The sequence below is a fragment of the Sarcophilus harrisii genome, chromosome 6 (assembly GCF_902635505.1).
Source record: "Sarcophilus harrisii chromosome 6, mSarHar1.11, whole genome shotgun sequence".
Classification (NCBI taxonomy): domain Eukaryota; kingdom Metazoa; phylum Chordata; class Mammalia; order Dasyuromorphia; family Dasyuridae; genus Sarcophilus; species Sarcophilus harrisii.
In genome coordinates, this window is record NC_045431.1 from 187,809,292 (window position 1) to 187,831,477 (window position 22,186).

At 39.9% G+C, this 22,186-nt stretch overlaps 1 protein-coding gene across 1 annotated transcript in view; it reads right to left on the minus strand.

Moving 5' to 3' along the window:
- C6H4orf48 (chromosome 6 C4orf48 homolog) overlaps positions 1-2,277 on the minus strand; it is a 33,341-nt gene extending 31,064 nt beyond the window's left edge. Inside the window, exon 1 of the mRNA XM_031941413.1 lies at positions 2,115-2,277. Coding sequence (XP_031797273.1) covers positions 2,115-2,215 — 101 coding nt within the window. The 5' untranslated portion in view covers positions 2,216-2,277. The remainder of the gene's footprint in view (positions 1-2,114) is intronic.
- Between the last annotated feature and the right edge of the window lie 19,909 nt (positions 2,278-22,186).

Consider the following 22,186-nt stretch of genomic DNA (forward strand, 5'->3'; position numbering starts at 1 on the left):
AGCCAGGATTTTAACTTAAGTCCCCTGAGACTCCAAGCTCAGCATTCCTAAATATTCTGTCTACTTTGCCAAAAGATAATATCCATCCTTATAATCTCAGCAATCATTCCGAGGACTGAATGAAACAATACATATGGAAGTGTTTTGTAAACCCTATTATTCCTTAAAACTCAGTTTCTCCAAAACATGCATTGTGCACATAGCCTTCCATATGTAGAATACTGAAATCTTAGTTGAATAAGACCTCAGAGACCATGAATCCAAACCAATCTTCAGTCTATGCTACAATAGCATTGGCAGATGGACAATGCAAATACAAATGCAGAGACTTTAAGGTGGGATGATATACCATAAAGTAAAATTTTTAAAAATTTATAAACAATAATTTTATATTTTCTGTATCTTTTAGCCAATTGTGTGATTGTAAATGTGTGAATTACATTATTAAAAAAAAAAAAAAAACAGCAGAACCAGGAGATGTACATGGCAACCACAAGACTATAAGATAATCAATTCTGATGAGCATGACTCTCTTCCACATTGAGATGATTCACACCAGTTCCACTTGTTCAGTGATGAAGAGCCATCTACAACACCCAGAGAGAGAACCATGGGAACAGTGTGGGGAACACAGCATAGCATTCTCACTCTCTCTGTTATTATTTGCTTGCATTTTGCTTTCTTTCTCAGTTTTTCTTTTTCTTCCTTCTTTATCTGATTTTTCTTGTGCAGTAAGATAACTGTATAAATGTGTATACATATATTTGTATATGTGTATACATATTTAACATGTATTGAACTACCTGTCAGCTAAGGGAGGGGGTGGGGGGAAGGAGGGGAAAAGTTGGAACAAAAGGTTTTGCAAGGGTCAATGTTGGAAAAATTACCCATGCATATGCTTTGTAAATAAAAAGTTTTAATAAAAAAAATTTTTTTTTAAAACCCAAAACCTAAGCACCAATCAGGACCTGAATTCAAGTCCAACTTCAGACACTTAACACTTATTAGCTGTGGGACCCTGGGCAACTCACTTAACCCCAGCTGCCTTGCCAAAGGAAAAAAAATGTAAGCCCTATTTTATTATTTCAATTACAAACACATTTCTTTTAGCTCCCTCCCATCTCTACCTCTACTTCCCCTACCTGCAGTGTTCTTTTAGCCAGAAATTCCCAGTTACTTAGAAATCCATTGCTCAAAATTAGACAATTTTTTAAAAATTCAATTGATTAAATTCAACAAACATACAATCTGAATGAAAAATACCAGGTAGCTTTCCTCTTCTTCACACATAGGAAGCAAGGGGAGCTGAATGATCCTTTCCATTCATTTATCCAAAAAGCATTTATTTAGCCCCAACTATCTATTAGGCTCAATGGTAGGGATATTTAAAAAAAAAATTTTTTTAGTCTGCTCTCGAGGATATTCTTACATTTTACTGGAAGGTAACCTGCTCACCTCATCTCTGGGCCTCGGTTTCCTTATTTATAATGAGGGGATTGGACTAGATGACCCCCAAGATCTCCTCTAGCTCAGCCATTCCGTGTTTTATGTTATCAGAATCTGTCCAGATTGCCACAGAATTGTTGAAAAAACCCAAAGGAGTCAAAGGAGCCAGATTCAAAACTCAGCTCTCTCCGAGTGCATCTGTGTGTGACCTTGGCCACGCCCACCCATCCCAAGCTTTTAGTTTCCCCTTCCTTTTCTGTACCCCGCGGGGGAGTAGAGGGTCACACAGTCACACACCCTTATGCAGAGGTCCCAAATGTTCCACTCAACTTTTCCAGGGCAGCCCTCTATTTATGCACTTTGAACTCGATGCTAGCTGGCCTGGCCACGCATTTCCCTATCCCTTCAGGACAAGATGGGATCTCCAGAGTTCCCGACATCCTCCCCGCCATTGTAGCCACACCTGCTCCCAGGTGCTGGGATGCATTTGGCAGACACCCACCCTCCCTCCCTCCGCATAGTACTCTGCCTTCCCCCCAAGCAGCCGGGAGACATCCTTTCCCAACCCAAGGACAAAGACATCAGCCCTGCCTGGGTCCCCTCATGGGGACCCTCCGCGCGTGTTCCCTGCCCCCAGTCCCGAGGGGCCACAGAGAGCCGATGCCTACCTGGCTCCCTCTCGATTTCTCCTTTCTAGCGTTGCATGCCCGGCAAAGCTCTCTTTGAAATGGCCCCTGGCAGCCAGCCGCTCCCTGGGCAGCCCCAGCATCTGTGAGCATGTGCGCTGGCTCTATTAGCCTGCCAGGGAGGGAAGAAGAGGGGAGGGAAAAGGAGGGGATAGGAAGGGGGAAGGGGAGGGAAAGGGGAAGAGAAAGAAGGAAAGAGGGAAAGGAGGGAGAGAGGGAAGAGGAGGAGAGAGAAAGAGGAAGGGAGGGAGGAAGAGGAAAGGGGAAAAGAGAGAAGAAAGGAGGGAGGCAGGTAGAAAGAGAGGGGAGGGAAAGAGAAAGAGGAGGAAGAAGGAAAGGAAAAAAAGAGGGAGGGAGGAAGGAAGAAAAGAAGAAGAAAGGAGGAAGAAGAAGAAGAAAGAAGAAAAAAAAAGAAAGAGCAGAAGGAGGGGTGAAGGGGAAAGAAGGGGAGGAAAGAGAAGAGGATGGGGAGAGAAAATATCTTAAAGTCAGGACAGCAGTGACAGTTGAGGGAGCACCCAGGATGGGAGATTAAGAGCTGAAGAGGATATGGAAGACAGTCTGTTGAGTCGGATGCTCTTACTTTACAGAGAAAACGGGAACTAAGAATATATTCAAAGGGAGAAGCAGGGAAGCATGGTGTCCTGCAAAAAGGCAAGGACTAGGAGATGGGAGTCCTGGGTTCAGATTTGGACGCCAGCATTTGTGAGTTTGGGATGTCACTTCCCTTCCCTAAATCCTTGGGTTTCCTTCCCTTCCCCCTCTTCCAACTCCCAGTCTCTAAAATGGGAGGTGTTAATTTTTGCTTGAGAGACAACATGATTGTAGAGATCAGGAGGCAGCTGGATGTGGAGTTACAAAGAACTGGTTTCAAGCATCATCTCTGACAACATTACTAGCTACTAGATGAATAGTGATTTTGAGCAAATCATCTAACCTCTTAGTGTGTCCCTTCCCATGAGCACACACACACACTCTCTAAACTAAACTACAGATCTGCATTGGAAGTGTTTCCTTCCCTGGAGTTCCTCTATTAATATTAAATCAGAGTTCCAAATAAACAAATGACTGAATAATTAATAAAATTAATGTGAATAGATAATGAGTCAAAACCATCTCTGCCCGCCCCACAGTGCCAAACACTTTATAAACCTTAAAGCAGACAGAAAAAGTCCTCAACAGGACCAACAAGTGATAAAATGTTTACCTCCTGGGGAAAAATAGCCAAGCTCCAGTAAGCAATGTTGTCTATACTGTTGATATGTACTCTAGATTGATTGGTCTAAATTCCTTGTTAGAAGGACGAGTAGGAAGATGATTGTGATTTTTTAAAATTCATTTAAAGTAGAAAAATTTTTAAAGTGAGTTGGTTTATTATTGTGGACACTTATAAAAAGGACCTTCCCATAATTCCTAGTTCATGGATTTCAGGTTAAAAACTCCCCTCGTTTTACGGGGCAACTGGGTCCAAGAGAGGAGAAGGGTCTCAGCCAAAACCATATGGGCAGCATATGGCAGATTAAACCCTGATGCCCAGTTTAGGATTCTTTCTGCTGAACTACACAGGCTCTCCTATATCATCCTGGGAAGGAGGACACTCTGGACTAAGGACTGAGGAAAAGAGGAGGGCAAACCATTCCAATAAGAAAGAACTCTCTCAATCACGGTTCTGTGCAGTGATTTTCATCTTAAGGCAAACTAAAGGATCTCAGAGTAGGGAAGTGATTTGTCCAAGTTCTCATTGCTAGGAAACACCCCAGCCAGAAGACTTTATTAAGCACCAATCTTTATTAAGACACATTATAGAAATTCAGAGACCAAAAAAAAAAAAAAAAAAAAAAAGCGAGAGCAGTGCCGGCCTTCCAAAAGTTTCTGTTTTATTAGAAGGTGGGACTACTTCGGTTATGGTTGGTTTTTTCATGATGGTTTGGCAAACCAGCTTTGCCCTGGGACCAGGGCTTCTCATATTGGGAAGAAAGCTGGATTTGGAGTCAGGACATCAGAGTTTAAATCTTGCCTCAGATGATGGTTAAACTGAATTGAATTACATTAAAACATGAAACCTTCTGGCACTCTCTAGTGGGATAAAACATTAATGGAAATAACTCTGATGTTTAAGATAATATTCAGAATATATAAACCATGTACAATCTAGTGCTATGAACATGTCAAAGAGTCCTAGAGATGTTCAACCCAGATGAGGGAAGGTTTCCTGTAAAAGATGCCATTTAAAAGGAATCCTGAGGAGGACCTCATCTCTCTAAGAAAAGCTCAGGGAAAGAGTATGGCAGAGGCATTCTTGGCAAAGAAAAAAAGCTCCTTTTGAAGCTTACCATACACAATTAGAGGCAGGTTAAAATCTCTGATCCCTTCTTCACATTTCCTAAAACACTGGAAGTAAACCTTCTCCATCCTTCAAGGATCATATCAAATAATAAGTCCCTTTCCTCTAGCACATTAAGGTTTATAAAGCAAGTTTCTCATAGCAACAATGTGAGGAAGGGAATGCAAGGAGTATCCTCCTTGTTTAAAAGAGAGGGATGTTGAAGTTCGATGTAACCCGGTGACCCGACCAAGAACACACAGCTAGGCAGAGTCCAACTATTTCTCAGACATAATCTGTTTGGCACATTTTGGCCCTTATCTCTCTCATACACTGACTGCTTCATGCTGCTTGACAGACTTCAAGGTGAATAGAAACTGAGTTAATAATAAATAACAGGAACAGATTTCAGAGGTGACCAACCATGTGGAAAATGTTGAAAACAAAACAATCTTAAACAACCCATGTGTCATGGAGAATATTTAAAGGACAAAAAAAAAAAAAAAGAAATACAGCTTCTAATCAGTTTTGAGGTTGGGGTTACAACTCCATGTATATATTTGCATATATATTATATATAGATTTGACTTGAATTTGATTTGAATGCCTATAGTAGCAAGAAAGAATGAGAAAACACACAGAGAGAAAAAGAGAAAATGAGAGACAGACAGACAGACAGATATAGATACAGAGACAGACAGAACAGTCCATACAAGAGAAGAGTCTCTGAGCTTATAGGGATCTCAAAGAGCATATCAGACTTTCTCCTGAGATAGGAATCACCTCTACAACCTTACTGGCAGGAGATGATCTAGTTGATCAGTCAACCAGCAGTGATAAAGTACTTACTATATAAGTCACATTATGCTAAGTGCATATATGATTATTTACATAATCCATAAAAAATGATTAGAGGGTCATTTTGGGAACGAGGTCACTAGCAGTAGTGGTAGTGGATACCAGGAAAACCTTCATGGAGGTGTCCCTTAAAGGAAGGGGGCAGTCTTAAGGAGATTTAAGGACTTTAAGAGGCTAAGGAGAAAAGGGAGAGAATTCCATTCAGAATAAAACCAAGAAGAACAGTGAGAGTAAAGAGAAGGGAAAGAGGGAAGGGAAGAAGGAAGGGAGGGAGGGAGGGAGGGAGGAAAGAAGGAAGAAAGGAAAGAAGGAAAGAAAGAAGGGAGGGAGGGAGGGAAAAAGGAAGGAAGGAAGGCTGGAAGAAATATGTGCCAGCCATAACATATGAGAAATATGGAAATATGGGATGAGAAAGAGTGAATGACAGCCATGGGATGACACCTAGTTGACTGGAAGGATGGTGGTACCCTGAATACTTCCATTGAGGAGATGCTCTGAACCTCTTGAAGGGATCCTTTTCTTCCTGGACAACTTACTATCAAGTCAAAGCAAAATAGTCACAGCCTCAGAGTCCAGTTCTACCTGGTGATAATTAGGTAAAAGTTTAATCTCTGTGTCCTTCTCTTCGCTCTGGTTTTCCTAGATATTTAATTTTTTTGTTGTTGCTTTTGATAGGAACTAAGACCGTCCTACATAGGACGGTCACACCACTTTGCCCACAGCCCAACTAATTCCCTGGCGCAGAGGCTGTAGCTGGCTGACTCACTGGAAGAAGCCACGTTCCCAGCCAAGCTGTGGTTTCTTTGGCATTCTCCCTTTCATCCAATCAGTCATGAGACCAAACAGAAAAAGGACACAGCGACTTGGTTTCTTTCCAGGAATATGCTCTAGGCCTAATCCAGGATTCTTTACACTGTACTGATGACTTTGAAAAGGTTAGTTTTAAAACATGAATGGAGCCCTACAAGATGGCTCTGGCATGTCTTCAAGGGCATGGAAACTACAGCCAGAACAATACTGATAATAAGAGCTGGCATGGAAAGTAGCTTTGGGGGGTGGGTGGGGAGTCAAAAAAGCTGAGTTCAAATTTAGTTCTGCACTTTCTTGGACTTGGAGCCTTAACAAAACCCCTTACCCTCACAAGACTTCAATTCCTTTTTTTTAATAGTTTCTTTTTAAAAATTTCAATATAATTTTATTTTTCTAAATACATGCAAAGAAACTCTCAATATTGCAAAACCTTGTGTTCCCAATTTTTCTTCCTCTCCTTACCCCTCCTCATTCCCCAAGACAGCAAACAATTTAATATAAGTTAAACATGTGTGATTCTTCTAAACATATTTCCATATTTGTCATGTTTCACAAGAAAAATCAGATCAAAAGGAAAAAAATAAGCAAACAGACAACAACAAAAAAGGTGAAAATACTATGTTTTGATCCATATTCAGTCTCCATATATAGTTCTTTCTCTGGATGCAGATGGCATTTTCCTTCCCAAGTCTATTGGAATTGCCTTGAATCACTCCAATATTGAAAAGAGCCAAGTCCATCACAGTTGATCATCACATAATCTTGTTGTTGCTGTGTACAGTGCTCTCTACAATCCTGTTCTGTAAGAAATGATCAGCAAAATGATTTCAGAGAGGCCTGGAGAGACTTACATGAACTGCTGCTGAGTGAAATGAGCAGGACCAGGAGGTCATTATACACGGCAACAAGATTATATGACGATCAGTTCTGATGGACGTGGCCCTCTTCAACAATGAGATGATTCAGGGCATTTCCAATGTTTCTTGTGATGGAGAGAACCATCTCTACCCAGAGAGAGGATTGTGGGGACTAAGTGGGGATCACAACATAGCATTTTCACTTTTTTGTTGTTGTTTGCTTGCATTTTGTTTTCTTTCTCATTTTCTTTTCCTTTTTTGATCTGATTTTTCTTGTATAGCATGATAAATGTGGGAATATATCTAGAAGAATTGTACATGTTTAACATATATTGGATTATTTGCTGTTTAAGAGAGCAGGTAGAGCAGTAGGAAGGGAGAAAAAAATTTTGGAACACAAGGTTTGCAATGGTGAATGTTGAAAACTACCTATGCATCTATTTTGAAAATAAAAAGCTAAAAAAAAAAAACAATATTCCATCACATTCACATACCATAACTTATTCAGTCATTCCCCAACTGAGGGGCATCCACTCAATTTCCATTTCCTCGCCACTACAAAAAGGGATTCTGCAAACATTTTTACACATGTGGATGGGCTTCAGTTTCTTTATCTGTAAAATGAGGAAGTTGGATTAGACAGTACAGCAAATATTTCTCATACACCCATAGAGCAATTGGTCAGTCAATAAACATTTATTAAGCAACTACTATGTACCAAGGACTGTACTAATCACTGGAGATACAAAGAAAAGAAAAACTCCCTACTCTCAAGGAACCCACAGTTTAACTGGGAGAGATTAAAGGCAAACATCTACATATAAGTAAGTTATAGGCAGGATAAATTGGAGAAGGAAGGCCCTAGAATTAAGAGGCACAAAGAAGACACTGGGCTAAGATCTGGCCTTTGACTCTGTAGAGTTTGGAGAAGTATGGAAGTGAGGACTTGCTATTTCACTTGTCATCAGAGGGGATATAACAGGACTTCTCCTGTGGAAGCTTCTTTGGTATTTTGGGATAATATCCATGACCTTTTGCTAGTTCTGAGCAGTATGACAGGAGTTAGAAAGACAAATTGAATCCTGAAGTGGGAGCTAGAGAAAAGGAGGAGACGTACCTCCCTTTGTCAGCACTCATATCTTTTTGAGGGAAATGGAAAACACCCACTCCTTTCTATTTGCTCTTTTGTACTCCAACTACAAAGTTTATTAATAAACAGCATGCAAAGCCCCTTGCCTCTGCTTGGATGCCATTCTTCTGGTTCTGAGAAATGAAACCCCACAATAATCACAGCACAGGAAATCAGCTTTGTAAATCAAGCAAGCAAGCAATTCAATAAGCATTTATTAAGCCCCTCCTCCTATGCACCAGGTGCTGTTCTGAGCTTTGGGGGAGTCACAAACAAAACCTGACCCAGCCTCTAATCTCAAAAGATTTTACGTTCTATTGCAGGAGACAACAGGTAGATCCAGAATTAATACAGGAGAGTCTGTCCCAGAATAACAGTGTAAGTCCTGATGACCCATCTGGTCTGGGTATTTTTATCCTTAGGTAAACAAAGGAAGGTGACCAAAATCTTAGAAATGCATCAAACTAGGGGTAAGGAGGCTTTGAATACACAGGTCAGGAGTAGTGCACAGACTTGGTACAATTCTTCTGGGACAAAAATTGCATCTGTGAACTGATCAGTCATTCTATCTACTTTTGTCTACCTGTCCATCACTCCTCCTCCTCTCCATCTGCATCATTTGTCTACCAAAATCCCACCTTGAAATTTATCTTGCTTATTTACAAACTAATATCTAAATCGAAATTGACATTCTGAATTTTAAAATGCTATACAAGAGGGATATTTACATAGCATATGTAAGATTTTCCAATGAAAACACCAAACATGGTGAAAGGTAATATATTAAAAAGATGTTAGGAAATGAGACCTGAATTAATGCTGCACTAAGTCAAGATATCAACATTTATTAAATAACAATATAAATTAAATTAATATTTAATTAAATAATGTATTTAGCCTTGTACTAAGAGTATGCACAGTTGGAGACATGGGGCCACAAAATTAAGATAATATCCTGGCCCTGGTAGAATGTGTCCATGAGAACAAAAACCATTTCCAGCCTGAGGTCCGGCAGAGGGAGCTCTCAGATTGCTGGGGTTCCAGGAATGATTGAGGGCAGAACTTGAGGATTTCTAGCTCTAAGAGACTATAGTGATCTAGTCTAACCTCCTTCTTAGAGAGATGAGAACTCAAGGCCAAAAGAGGAAAAGGAATTTGCCTAGAATCACCAAGATAGCCTGGATTCCAGCCCAGGCATTCTAATTCCCAATCCACAGCTGCTGCTCTGATGAAGAGGGCAAATCTCATGCATTCTCTAGTTCTTAACTCAGTTAGGGCCAGACCCTTCTCTTTAAGCAAAATTTAAGAATGACTTTGCAGTAAAGTTCTCAACCCATCCATGTCCACTCTTCCCCAGGAGACTTTTGTCTGGGCTTTTCCATATGTTTACCACAAATATCTATCCACAGTTCCAGGTAGCATCCTCTATTTCTCCTGGCATCAAGGGAGTTCCAGTAAACTGGGTGGATGCCCATTAGGTGGAGAATGGCTGAATAAATTGTGGTATATGAACGTAATGGAATATTGTTGTTCTGTAAGAAATAACCAGCAGGTTGATTTCAGGAAGGACTGGAGAGACTTACATGAACTGAGGAGATCATTATACACGGCAACAATAAGACCATACAATGATCAATGCTGATGGACGTGTCTCTCTTCAACAATGAGATGATTCAAACCAGGTCCAATTGTTCAGTGATGAAGGGAGCCATCTACAACCAGAGAGGACTGTGGGAACTGAGTGTGGAACACAACATAGCATTTTTATTCTTTCTGTTGATGTTTGTTTGCATTTTTGCTTTCCTTCTCAGGTTTTTTCCTTTCTTGATCTGATTTTTTCTTGTGCAGCAAGATAACTGTATAAATATGTATACATATATTGGATTTAACATATATTTTAACATATTTCACATGTATTGGACTACCTGCCCACTAGGGGAGGGGAGGGGAGGAAGGAGGGGAAAATTTGGAACAAAAGGTTTTTCAAGGGTCAGTGTTGAAAAATTACCCATGCATAGTTTTGTAAATTAAAAGCTTTAATAAAAAGTACCAGTAAAGCAATGTCCTATATACTTTTCATGCTTTGCTCTCACCCCATGTCCAAACCATTTTCTCTTCCAATGTTATATTTCCCTGATGGCATCTTTTACTCTTGTTCTTCAGAATTCCTTGCTAACTATCTCTCTTATTCTGTGTCTCTCTCCATTTCCTTATACACATAATTATATTCAGTTCTTTGGAGATCATTGCATTCAATGTCTCTCAACACTACTACAACATCCCTAGAACACTAGCCTTTAAAAGATGAGTCAGACCTCATTTGATTGGTATCAAATTGGCTAAGATGACAGGAAAAGAAAACAATAAATGTTGGAGGAGATGTAGGAAAACCGGAACACTAAATGTACTGTTAGTGTAGTTATGAAATGATCCAAACATCTGGAGAGCAATTTTCGGAATTATGCTCAAAAAGCTATAAAACTGTACGTACCCTTTGATCCAGCAATGTCTCTACTGGGTCTGTATCCTAAAAAGATCTTAAAGAAGGGAAAGGGACCCACATGTACAAAAATGTTTGAAGCAGTTCTCTTTGTAGTAACAATGAACTGGAAAGCTGAATAAGTTGTGGCATATGAATATAATGGAATACTGTTGTCCTGTAAGAAATGATGAGCAGGAAGATTTCAGAAAAAGCTATAAAGACTTACATGAACTGATGTTGAGTGAAGTGAGTAGAACCAGGATAATATTGTGTACAGAAACAAGAGTATTATATGATGATCAACTGTGAAGGATTTAGCTCTTCTCAGCAATACAGTGATCTAAGACAATTCCAATAGACTTGGGATGGAAAAATGCTATCCACATCCAGAGAAAGAACTATGGGAAATGAATACAGATCAAAGCATACTATTTTCACTTTGGTTTGGGGGGGGGGGCGTTCTTTCTCCTAGTGTTTCCCTATTGTTCTGATTTTCCTTCACAACATGACTAATATGGAAATACGTTTAATATGATTGTACATGTATACCTATATCAGATTGTTTGCTATCTTGGAAAAGAGGAAGATAAGGGAAAGAGAAGAATTTGGAACTCAAAATCTTACAGAAATGAATATTAGATTTTTACATGTAATTTGAAAAAAATTAGATACTGTTAAATGAAAAAAAAAGAAAAAATGAGTCAGAGAAGTACTATGACATGGTAGTTAGAGATCTGGGCTTCAAAGGGTGATGAAATAGACTCAAATCTCATTTCTGACATCATCTATGATATTCTGAACAAATCAGTTGTGATCTCTCAGTTCTTCACAAGTCTCTAAAACTATATATTGCCAGGTAGGTGCTGATCAGCATTGGTGAAGGTGGGGAAGAAGTTTCCTCACCAATATTTCTCTATGCCAATCAGACCACAGATCTAGCACCAAAAAAAACCAAACCCTCAAACTAAAAAAGATGGGTCTTCTTGTCAAGTAGGAACTTAGAACTATTAAAGGAACTTTGTAATTTCTAGCCTATGTCTGTCCTGTTGTTCAATTGCCCAACCAGGGTTTTCAGGAGTAGAGTCAACTGTCCCAAATAAAATAATATGTTGTTTGCAAACCTTAAAAAGCTATACAATTGGTAGTTATCATGTGGAAATTTGATGGATGAACTCTACAGGTTATTATACTGGATGGGTTCTTTAATAGCTGTGCAAAGCCAGCATCAGAATTTGATGACTCTGGGCTATTCTTTCAGGCAGGTGGCTCTGAGTCATTGAACAATTCTGCTCTTTTGAGTCTCACAGCCCCATCCTTTACCCAAAAAGTAGAATGAAGAATAGTTCATTGGAAAGACTGCTTTTATTAGACATCAGATGATCTGGGTTCAAAGTTGGGGTTTGCTATTCACAAGTATTCCCATCTACCTCTGAGCAAGACAATCTGAGAGAGTTTTCTTGACTATAAAATTAAGGAATTGAATGAAATAACTTATTAGGTCCTTTCTCATTCTAAATCTCTAATCCTATAATCCTGGTACTGACCCCCCCCTTCTTTATTTCTAACTGAGTTAAAGCAACTTGATTCTTTCTACCAGTTTCTAACTTTAGGATTCAAGATGGGGGGTTGGGGTAGGACTGTGAAGATGCCATCAGAAAACTAAAGTCTGAAATAATCTTGGGGAAGAATTAGAAACACTAGAGGGAGAAATAAGGAAGAATTCTTAGGGGAGTTAGAAGGCATCTACATCAACAGAATGCATGGATGTGGGTTGAATATGATGGGATGATATCTAAAAATTGAGAGGAGGATGCACTGGGAGAAGGGAAAGGAAAAGTTAGAAGGGGGTAAGTTATCTCATATAAAAGAGGCTCAAAAGAGCTTTTACAATAGAGGGGAAGGTAGCAGGATGGGCATTGTTGAATCTTGTTCTTAGAATTGTCTCAAAGAGTGAATACTATATACATTTAGTTGGTTAAAGAAACCTGTCTTACCTTATAAGGAAGTAGTAGGGATAAGAGAAGGGGGGATTGAAAGAATGGAGGGCAGATTGGGAGAGGTGGTGGTCAGGAACAAAACACTTTTGAAAAGGACAATGAATTTCTCTCCCTTTTTAAATCATCTCATATATACTTATTTGCTTATATGTCATATCTCTCTAGGAGAATGTAAATTCTGTGAAGGCAAGGATTGTTTTTTATCTTATTGTATTTCTAGTGCTTAGAATTATGATAGGTGCTTAGTAAATATTTGTTGGATTGTTTCAGATTGGGATCTAGAGGGGCCTTCTAGTTCTGAGATGCTGGGATTCTAAGTCTTTGATCCCAGATCAGAGCCTAAAGCGAGATCCTAATTCTGGGTTCCGTCCCTTGTTGAGGTTTTCACACTTGGACCTTCAGAGACAACAGTGCTGTGACATAGGCTTGATGTCCCCAAAGGCCTGGACAAGTTTGAAAGGAGAGACAAGTTCTCCACCTTCCAGGAAGCAGAAAGGATGGTAGACAGGATCCTGCTAGAAAGGGGTGAGCCCTAATTCTAGATTTCTCTTTTGTAGTCTTGTCACTGGGCCTGAAATTCCATTTTAGACCCACTCCTTGGATTAAAAGCATTGAAGTTATAATTTAGGCATCATTATGATCAACATCATCATGAAAAGCATTGCAAGATTTCTAAGATATCTGGAATTAACTTTAGAAACCATTTTAGTTCAGTTCCTTCATTTATAGGTTAGGAAAATGAGGCCCAGAGAACTTAAATAACAACTAAATTTACAGAGATAGAGTCAGAATTTTAAATCTAAATTCTCAGAGTCCAAATCTAGGAACTTTTCCACCACACTATACATATCATTTTTCACCTTCATTGCCTTCTGTTTTATCCAAAGTCTGGCATTCTAGGCCCCTTACAATGAAACTTTAGTCTGCTTCTTCAGCCTTATTTTCCAGCCGGACTACTTTATTCTTTGTCCCCTAAATCGATTGCACTTGCCCTGAGTACAGATTTCATTCAAATCCCAAACCTGTGGAGCCTGTGGAAATTTAGGGATCATCCAGCTCAATCCATTTATTCTAGAGAGGAAAAATTTGAGGCTCGGTGAGTAGTTCACACTGATCTGGCACTTTAAGTTGAACCTAAGTTTTAAGAAAGCTTCCCTTATAACCTTATGAGGTGGATAATGTAAGTCTTATAATCCTCCTTTTATCAATAAGGAAAATGAGTCTCAGAAAAGTTAAATGACCTTTCCAAGGTCACGAGGACAGACAAGTAACAGAGTTGGAATTCGAATATAAGTCCTTTACACTATAATACCCAGAGGCATGGGGAGCAGAGGGGATACAGCAATAGAAGGTTTGATCATGGGGACCAGATCCCTTTCCCTGGTTTAGGGATCCTCTGATCTGACAGTTGCTCCCCTGTTCCTGGCTCACTGCTGACTCCTAGCTACTACTTACAGCATCATCTCACTAGTAGCTCTGGCTAATACTTGGTGCGGTGGCCATAACTGTGGTCTTATTGCTGATGTGAATACTCTGAATTACATGTCGCACTTTTATGTTGTCAGTTACTGTTGAGTAATTTATCATATTGTTTGTTCTCTTCTTTTTCCTCCGCTTTCTCAAGCAGTATCTATTGAGAGCAGCTAGATATTAACCCAGAGTGTCCCACTTGTACAAATTGAAGAAAACGAAGATAACATTTTTCATGAAGTTCCGTAATGGGATGAGCCTTAATCATGATATAGTACCATAACAAAATTCATATTAACATCATATTGATCTTAGAAAATAGATAAATATAACTAAATAATAAAATCTCAGCATTGGATAGCAACAAAAGGAAAAAGTAGTCAGTGCTATATTTGAAGTCAGGGGATCTGGATCATGGATCATAGGATTAATCTCTAGCCTTTATTTCTCTGAAATTCAAAGAAATTAAATAATTTATTCAAGTTCATAGAAGTCATATGTTTGAACCAAGATCTGATTTCACATTCAGTATTCTTTCTACTACATCATTCTTCTTCCTCCACCTCTAAGCAGGAATCTCTTCTGTACCTTCCTGTACAAGTGGTCCACTTATCCTCATTGAAGGGAGATTCCCAATGAATTAGAAATCACTGTTCCCCGAGATACTCTAATACCAAACACACTTTTTAATTCCTCCCCAGGTAGTCCTGATTTCAAGAAAAGAAAGTATATTTTTGTTATAAGACTATACCAGAGAAATGTACTTTGTCAGATTACATGCCCCAGCTCTGGATTTGAAAAGTGTAGTTATTCTAGTCAGCCTCATCCATTCTTCCTTCTACAGAACAGAAATCTTCCTCCCATATTACATCCTCACATTTAGTATTCGTTTCATCCTTTGTGCTCAACAAAAACGCAGCTACTCCCAAGTCTTCCACATTACATTCCTTCATATGTTAGATGATAGCTATCTTCTGCCCCCTTAGTCTTCTCTTCCCCGTGTTAAATATCTTCCAGCTCATTCAACAACAGGATTTTGTTTCCTGATCATCCTAGTCCTTTATCAATGGAAGTTGTGATCCCAAAAGTAGACGTAATAATCAAGCAGAGGCCAGACCTGGACAAAGTACAGAGTGATCATTTTCTTTTTAGTTTTAGTATTAGCCATTGGGGGCTACCTCCTCCACTCTGTGTATCTCTGTCTCTATCTTTTTCTTTGTCTGTGTCTCTGTCTCTTTGTCTCTCTGTGTGTGCCTTTCTCTTTCTATCCCTATCTCTCTTTTTCTGTCTCTGTGTCTCGGTCTTTGTCTCTGTATCTCTGTCTGTCTCTATCACGCACACACACACACACACACACACGATTTATAATGAGTCCACTAAAAATCATCCCAGGCCTTTCTCTAACCCAGACTCTCTCTGCCCACGTCCCTCCCCATTTTATGTTTTTTTTTTTTTTTTACTTGACATATAGGAATTTACACTTATCCCCATTAAATTCCATCTAATTGGAGTACTCTAGCCTGTTCAGACACAGTTGTAGTCAAATGCTGTCATTCAGCTTGTTAGCTGTGCCTCCCATATAAACAACATTTTCAATCTAATGAGTACAGCATTTGTTGAATAATAGCTATCCTTTGTCCAAATCTTTGATAAAATAATGTTAACTAGAAAAAGACAAAGAACAGGTTCCTTGGATCCATCACTTGAGGTCTCCTTCCAGGGAGATGTCTATTTGCAACTTTACTTCAGCAGATATTTTATCTTGTTTTTATAAACCAGCTTAATTTGGCTCCTAATGGCTTATTTGCTAACTTTTCTGTATAAATATTTATACCTCAGAAATCAGCAAATGCTAGAAATCAGGACTTGATTTATTATTTTGATTTCTGTTGGACTTAAAAGTGCCGGAGAAAATGTTAATAATGCAAATTAAATTTTAACATATAGCACAGGCACATTTTTGAAGATCTGGTTGTTAAATATTTGACCACACACCTCTGATCTAGAGTCATTTAGATCATCTTTAGGATACTTTTCAGCTCTAAATCATGTGATTCAGTGTTTTAAAGATCTTCTAACTTTGACATCCTCTGATACATTATCCTTCACACACACACACACACGCTCAACATCCTTATCCTTCCTTCCCACAGTCAGCCCCTTACCTACTCAAGCTTCCTATGTATTAAGCCAACCATGTCTTTTGTGCATGATGACCCTACAGAGGCAGCCACCAAGACAAGAGGTACCTGCTACCAGAAGAGTGGCTGTTGCCCATTGCTTGTGCCCGTGAGGAAATCAGCTGTCAGCCAGCTACTACCTGGGAGAAGGGAGGAGGTGGTTTAAAAAGGGGGAAAACAAGCACAGCATCTGTTCCTGGCAGAGCTGCAATGAGATTATGAATGTCCAGCAAGACGCCCACAGGCTCCTCAGGGCTGGCGTGTGGATGCAAGTCACTGGCAGAAGAAACAAATGGAAGCCAGCATGTATATAAATGACAAAAAGAGCAGCTTGGGTTCAGAGCCAAAAGACCTGGATTCTAGACCCAACTTTGCTTCTTAAAGCTGCATGATCTTAGACATGTCACATCCCCTCTCTGAGCCTTAAATGCCTAATTTTTAAAATGAGGAAATGGAACTAAAATCCCCCCAAACTGGCATTTTGGTATTCTTCTTGAAGGTAAACTATTGCTTCTTTTCTCTCTGTGGGTTAATAATAATGTGGCTTACTTTACTGCTATAAAACTTTATAGTTTATAAAGCAATTTTTTCTCACAATAGCTCTATGAGATATAAATATAATTATCACCATTTTACAGATGATCAAGATGAGGACCAGTGTAGGTCCCACAGTCAGTGACTTAGCTGAAACTGTGACTCTACTCTTCTGACTCCAAATCCGAGCTCTCTATAACACATCATGGTGTCCTCAGATATGGTTCTTTGAGCTAATTCCCATTTAACTTGAACTACCAACTAACTAGTTCTGATGACTGTCAGTGTCCATCTCTCTTAAGTCAAGAGACTTAGGATATAGGAAAAGTCATGGGGGACTCCTAGATAAGGAAAACCCCTCTCTCCATGAAGTTTAGTACCTTTTCTTAGTTGTTGGCAGGCATCTTAGACCACCTCTTCTTTTTGACAGAGGATACTAAATAGAACTAAAGGATTTTAATTTTTATCCTGCTGAACTTCACACCTTGTAACTTCTTAAAAAGAGAGAAAAGACTAAAAAGAAAAGAAATGGCAAGTTTTCTTTTTTTTTCAGGATCATACTTAACTTGGGGCACTTGGAAATGCCTAGTGTTCCTTGGAATTTGATACCACAGCACAAGTTCTTAACACTTATGTAGTCCATATCTATTTCTGGGTTGTCAGGATGAGTTTCATGGTGCACGGTCCCTTTCCTGTCTCAGGCAGGGCAATCAGTCTGCCCATTAGCAGTGATTTAATAAAACAGCTGCATGAAAGTCTCAAATTATCCAAATCTCCTGGAATGTTAGCTCCAGGGAGGCCCCTCAGGAACATGTCTGGCTCCCTGCCTTTCATGGTTTACTCACTAAGTCTTGGGGGAACTTTCTGAAATTATAATCATGGGAAGGTAAGAAATGATTTCTTTCCTCACCCTCTTTTTAAACTTTTAAATCTCCTACAGTATGTAGAGTAGCATGCTCAACTCTGGAGAAAGTATAAGTTTAGAGAAGATCATATCCAAATGTGATTCAAGAGCTATCCAAGAGCTCACAATTGAATAGGTAGGTGATTGTGACACAATTTTATTCACTCTGGAAATCTCACTGATAAATGAATTCTATGAAAGGGTAGTTTAGATCTTCTCACCAAGAAATTTTCACATGACATTGAGTAGATGGATATAAAAATAGATATGCAAATCAAACATTTACTGATAAGTTATAATTTCATGACCTCTCCATTCAATTATATAATTCCATACAGGGTCACAATCCAGTTTAAGAATTTTTGGTTTGAATAATAAGCAAGCCTCCATCAGCTCAAGCTCCTATCTTAGATATAGTGAGAAATTCTAGATTATCTAAAGTCAGTCACATTAGGGATTGGAATGGACCACATATTTAAATCATTGAAGAAGGAAGCAGCATGACTTGGAGTTGTATAGAGTGCAGCATCAAACACTGGGATCATGAGGTAGATAATCCCTTGATTTTTGATAAAGATATCATTATTGCCACTTTTCAAATGAGGAAAGTGAGGTACTGAGCAATCAAGTGACTTTTCCAAGATGAAAGGAATGTTAGAAAAAGAGATCTGATGCTAAGTGAAGTGAGTTCAACCAAGAGAACACTGTGCACAGCAACAAGATTATGTGATGATCAATTGTGATGGCCCGGCTCTTTTCAACAATGAAATGATTCAAGGCAATTCCTTGCCTTGGGATGGACAGAGTCATCCATATCCAGAGAGAGGACTGTGGGGACTGAATGCAGATCCCAACATAGTGTTTTTAACCTTTTTTGTTGTTTGCTTGTTTTTTCTCATTTTTTCTTTTTTGATCTGATTTTTCTCGTGCAGCATGATAAATGTGGAAATAACGTTTAGGAGAATTGCACATGTTTAAACTATATTGAATTACTTGCTTCTAGTGGAGGGGAAGGGAGAGAAGGGAGGGAGAAAAACTTGGAACACAAGGTTTTGCAAGGGTGAATGTTGAAAAGTATCTACATGTATTTTGAAAAATAAAAAGCTAATTAAAATTAAATTTGAAAAATTAAAAGAAAAAAGAAAAAGGTCTAGGATAAGAGGGAACTTGCTAGCAATAAAATGAGAATTCTAAAAAGTGAAGTAGAAGGAGAGAATGAAGAGAGATACTAGAGAAGAATCAAGCTATACTGAATAGGGATGAGAGTTCAATGATTGGTAGGTAGTATGTTTTGTTTTTCTTCTTTTTCTTTTAAACTCAGTAGACTGAATCACAAAGATTTTTAAGAGCAGGAAGTAGGAATTTGCTAGCCAAAGGACTAGGCAAATATGAATAAAGGTGGCTCAACCCATCATATTTCCTGAGGTGGGGATGGGGTGTTCCTCAGTTGATTCTAGGGGACAGTAAGGTCTAATTGTTGCTGAAAAGGGATAAAAGAGAAAAATCGCAGACTTGGGTAGCTATAGGTGTGGTCAATGCTGGTAAATGCTGACTTATGTCCCTGAAGATGATGTCAAATGCTGGGGATGTAGGCCATTTAGAGAATTAGGTGAATGACCTGGAGATATTTCACTGGCAGCCACAAAGCCAGAGAGAACAGGGTGCGGGCCTACAAAGTGGAACTTGACAGAGGAGAGGCAATGGATGGGCAATTGGGAGCAAGGTGTGGGCCGGTTCTCCGGGATCCAAAGAGAGTGGAAAGAGGGGCCTTTGGGAAAGAGGGTTTTGAACCTAAAGGTGAGCTCAAAAACCTTTTCAGGATCAACTGCCACAAATGGCTAACTCCCCCCAGAGTTTAGCTTTCTTCCTATGCTTTCCACTCCCCACTCCATAAGGGCCTCAGGGCCCTTAGCCAATGATTGGCTGGGCAGCTCTTACCAACGGGTCATTAGGTGTGGGTTAGCCTTTAAAAATAGGGTAGGTAGAGAATTTTACCTTAAACAAAATGAATAATCTGAGGCACCCAAGTCCCTGAACCAGGAAATGCACTTCAAAGAAAAGACTAACCTGCGGGCCTTGCTTAACTAGAAAGATCCTCGAATCTAAATCCAAATCTTTAGTTAATTGTGGTTTGTCCCAGTGAATGGGACTGAGTAGATTAAGCTTTCTCAGTTTGAGACTAAGTCACAGGATCCCTATAACCAGAGCGGGAATTAATACCTGGGCTGCAGGAAGTTAGTGAAGTTACAGGACGTGACATGACCCACAGGAAGCAGCCACTACCCAGTGAAAAGGCTTCGTCTTTTCCTGTTTAACCAGGCATCCTACTTCCCCTAGTCAGGTCCAGCACGACAGGAGCTGGGATGGCTCCGGGGAGTGTCCGGGCCTCTCCCTGCAGGGACTAAATAAATGCTTTCTCTTTGTACCCAAAGCTGTCTCTGATGAGTTAATTTGGGGAAGGGGTCCAGCGCCGTCCCACAGAGTTTGTGGGGGCTCGTTTGGGATCTGTGGCTTCCCAGAGAGACGGCTGAGGTTCTGATTCAAGGCAGGTGCCAGGTTGGGTTTTCTCTGGCCGTCCTGGGGATCGGACTCTCAGCCTCCCCCTCTGTGAAGAGCGGGCCCTCAGATACAAACAGAAGCCTCCGAAGATGAAGAAGCCGGGTAAAAGGGAGCCAGGTAACTTCTGCACTCAAGAACCCACATAACTTAATTGGCCAAGGGCCCTGAGGCCCGAGGGCTCTCTAGTTTCCTTGTAGATAGATGGAATGGGGAGTGCAAAGCATAGGGATAGAGCTAAACTCTGGGGGGAGAATCATGATCTCTCCCGTTAGCCCAGCTACATTCCAACACTGAGAAGGTGTCCTTGGACTGTCCTTTGGCAGGTGGGCCCTGGGATCATCAAGGCTGATGATCTGGTGGAAGGGCTGAGCCAGGAAGGAGGACACAGGGCAGGGGCTCTCTGGTAGGCCGGGAAGGTAGGCAGCTCCTTCCGAGTCAAAAGGTCAGTGCTGTGTATTACAGGAGGTCAAGCTATGAGACTGGATGCTCTGATGATCCAGTGTAAGGGGTTGCCCTCCTAGCAGGGGACTCTGGGACCATCAAAGAGAGGGAGCGATCCAAGTCAGTCTTCCGAGCAAAAAAAAAAAAAGGGGGGGTGCACTAGATTGGGTCTTGGGTCTTTCTGTTGTGTGTGTGTGTGGGGGGGGAGGGATGGTTCTCTTCCGTGTAATTTTTGTCTGTGTTTGTGTCTTTCTGCAAAATGTCTTTGTCATGAATGTTCTGTGAGCTCCAATTTGTTAAAAAGAGAAAGACCTGACTTTCCTGTGGACTCCAGCTCAAAGCTGGAACTGCAGGAAAGTCCGTTGAGAGTAATGGTTGGGGAATTTGGCAATTGGTCATTTCAAGATTCCAGAGCAATTCAGTTAAATTGGGGACTCCTGGAGGAGAATGGTGCCGAAAGTAACGAGAGATTCTTTCTTCCTCATTCCCTGACTGCAGCAGGGAGACATGGGGCCAGAGAGAGAGAGAAAGAAACTATGCTCAATCAGTTTAGTGAAGTACGTTATTTGAGACACAATAGTAAAAGCAGTTTTGTATTATTGGGAATTTAAAGCTATATTTGACTTGATTTTAAGTTAAAATATAGGTTATTAAAACAAAGTTCCAGTAGTTTACCTTAGAAAAGTTCACATTTGTATCCCCCTAATTAAATGGTATGTTGTCTTCTAAAAATTCATTGGGTAATTTGTAAAATTATGACATGCCTTAAACTTTTGTTGGCTCTGTTGGATAAATGTATACATTTTGTGAAATTTGGTCCAAAGCTATTTAATTGTGAATCTTAAAGTTCAAAAAAAAAAAGTGATTTAAAGACAAGGGACAGGAAAGATTGATTTGCAAAAGCAGCTAATATTTTGAATGGAGCATCTAGTTAGAAAGATTATTTATTTGGGAACATCTTAGAGAAAGGAAGAGAGTATGTTGGAATCAGGAAGAGAGAGTGTGAGAGAGGAGAAAGAAAGAGGAAAACGACGTTAAAAAGAGGGGAGAAGAGTTAGGTTGGATTGAAAGGTGCAAGCTTCTAGTGGAACTTACCATTTGCCAGGGGAAAAGAGATACCCCATGAAGTTAGGGCATGTCTTTGGCTGGCAGGCTGGATTCTGGGGGACTTGGCACCCTAAAAACTGTGAGAAGTGGGAGTTGGGAAGCATGGTGGAGTGGAGGAAGGGGTAAGAGGACCTTGTCAGGTTAGATTGTCAGATGACTACCCCTACTAAGTGTGGCTGCTTTTTAACAAACTGCAGCTCTTTGGAGCAACTCCCCCTTGCTGATTGAAACATTAATTGCTCGTAATGTTTAAAGGAATAGCCTACATTTACATGGTGTTAATACTGAATGCTTTATTTTTATTTTTCAAGTCTATAGCTGCTCCAAGAGTTTGTTGGAATCACAAATTTTCTGAAAGCAATTTATTTCTATTAAGTGTTCATCTGTCTTCTGCAAATTATTT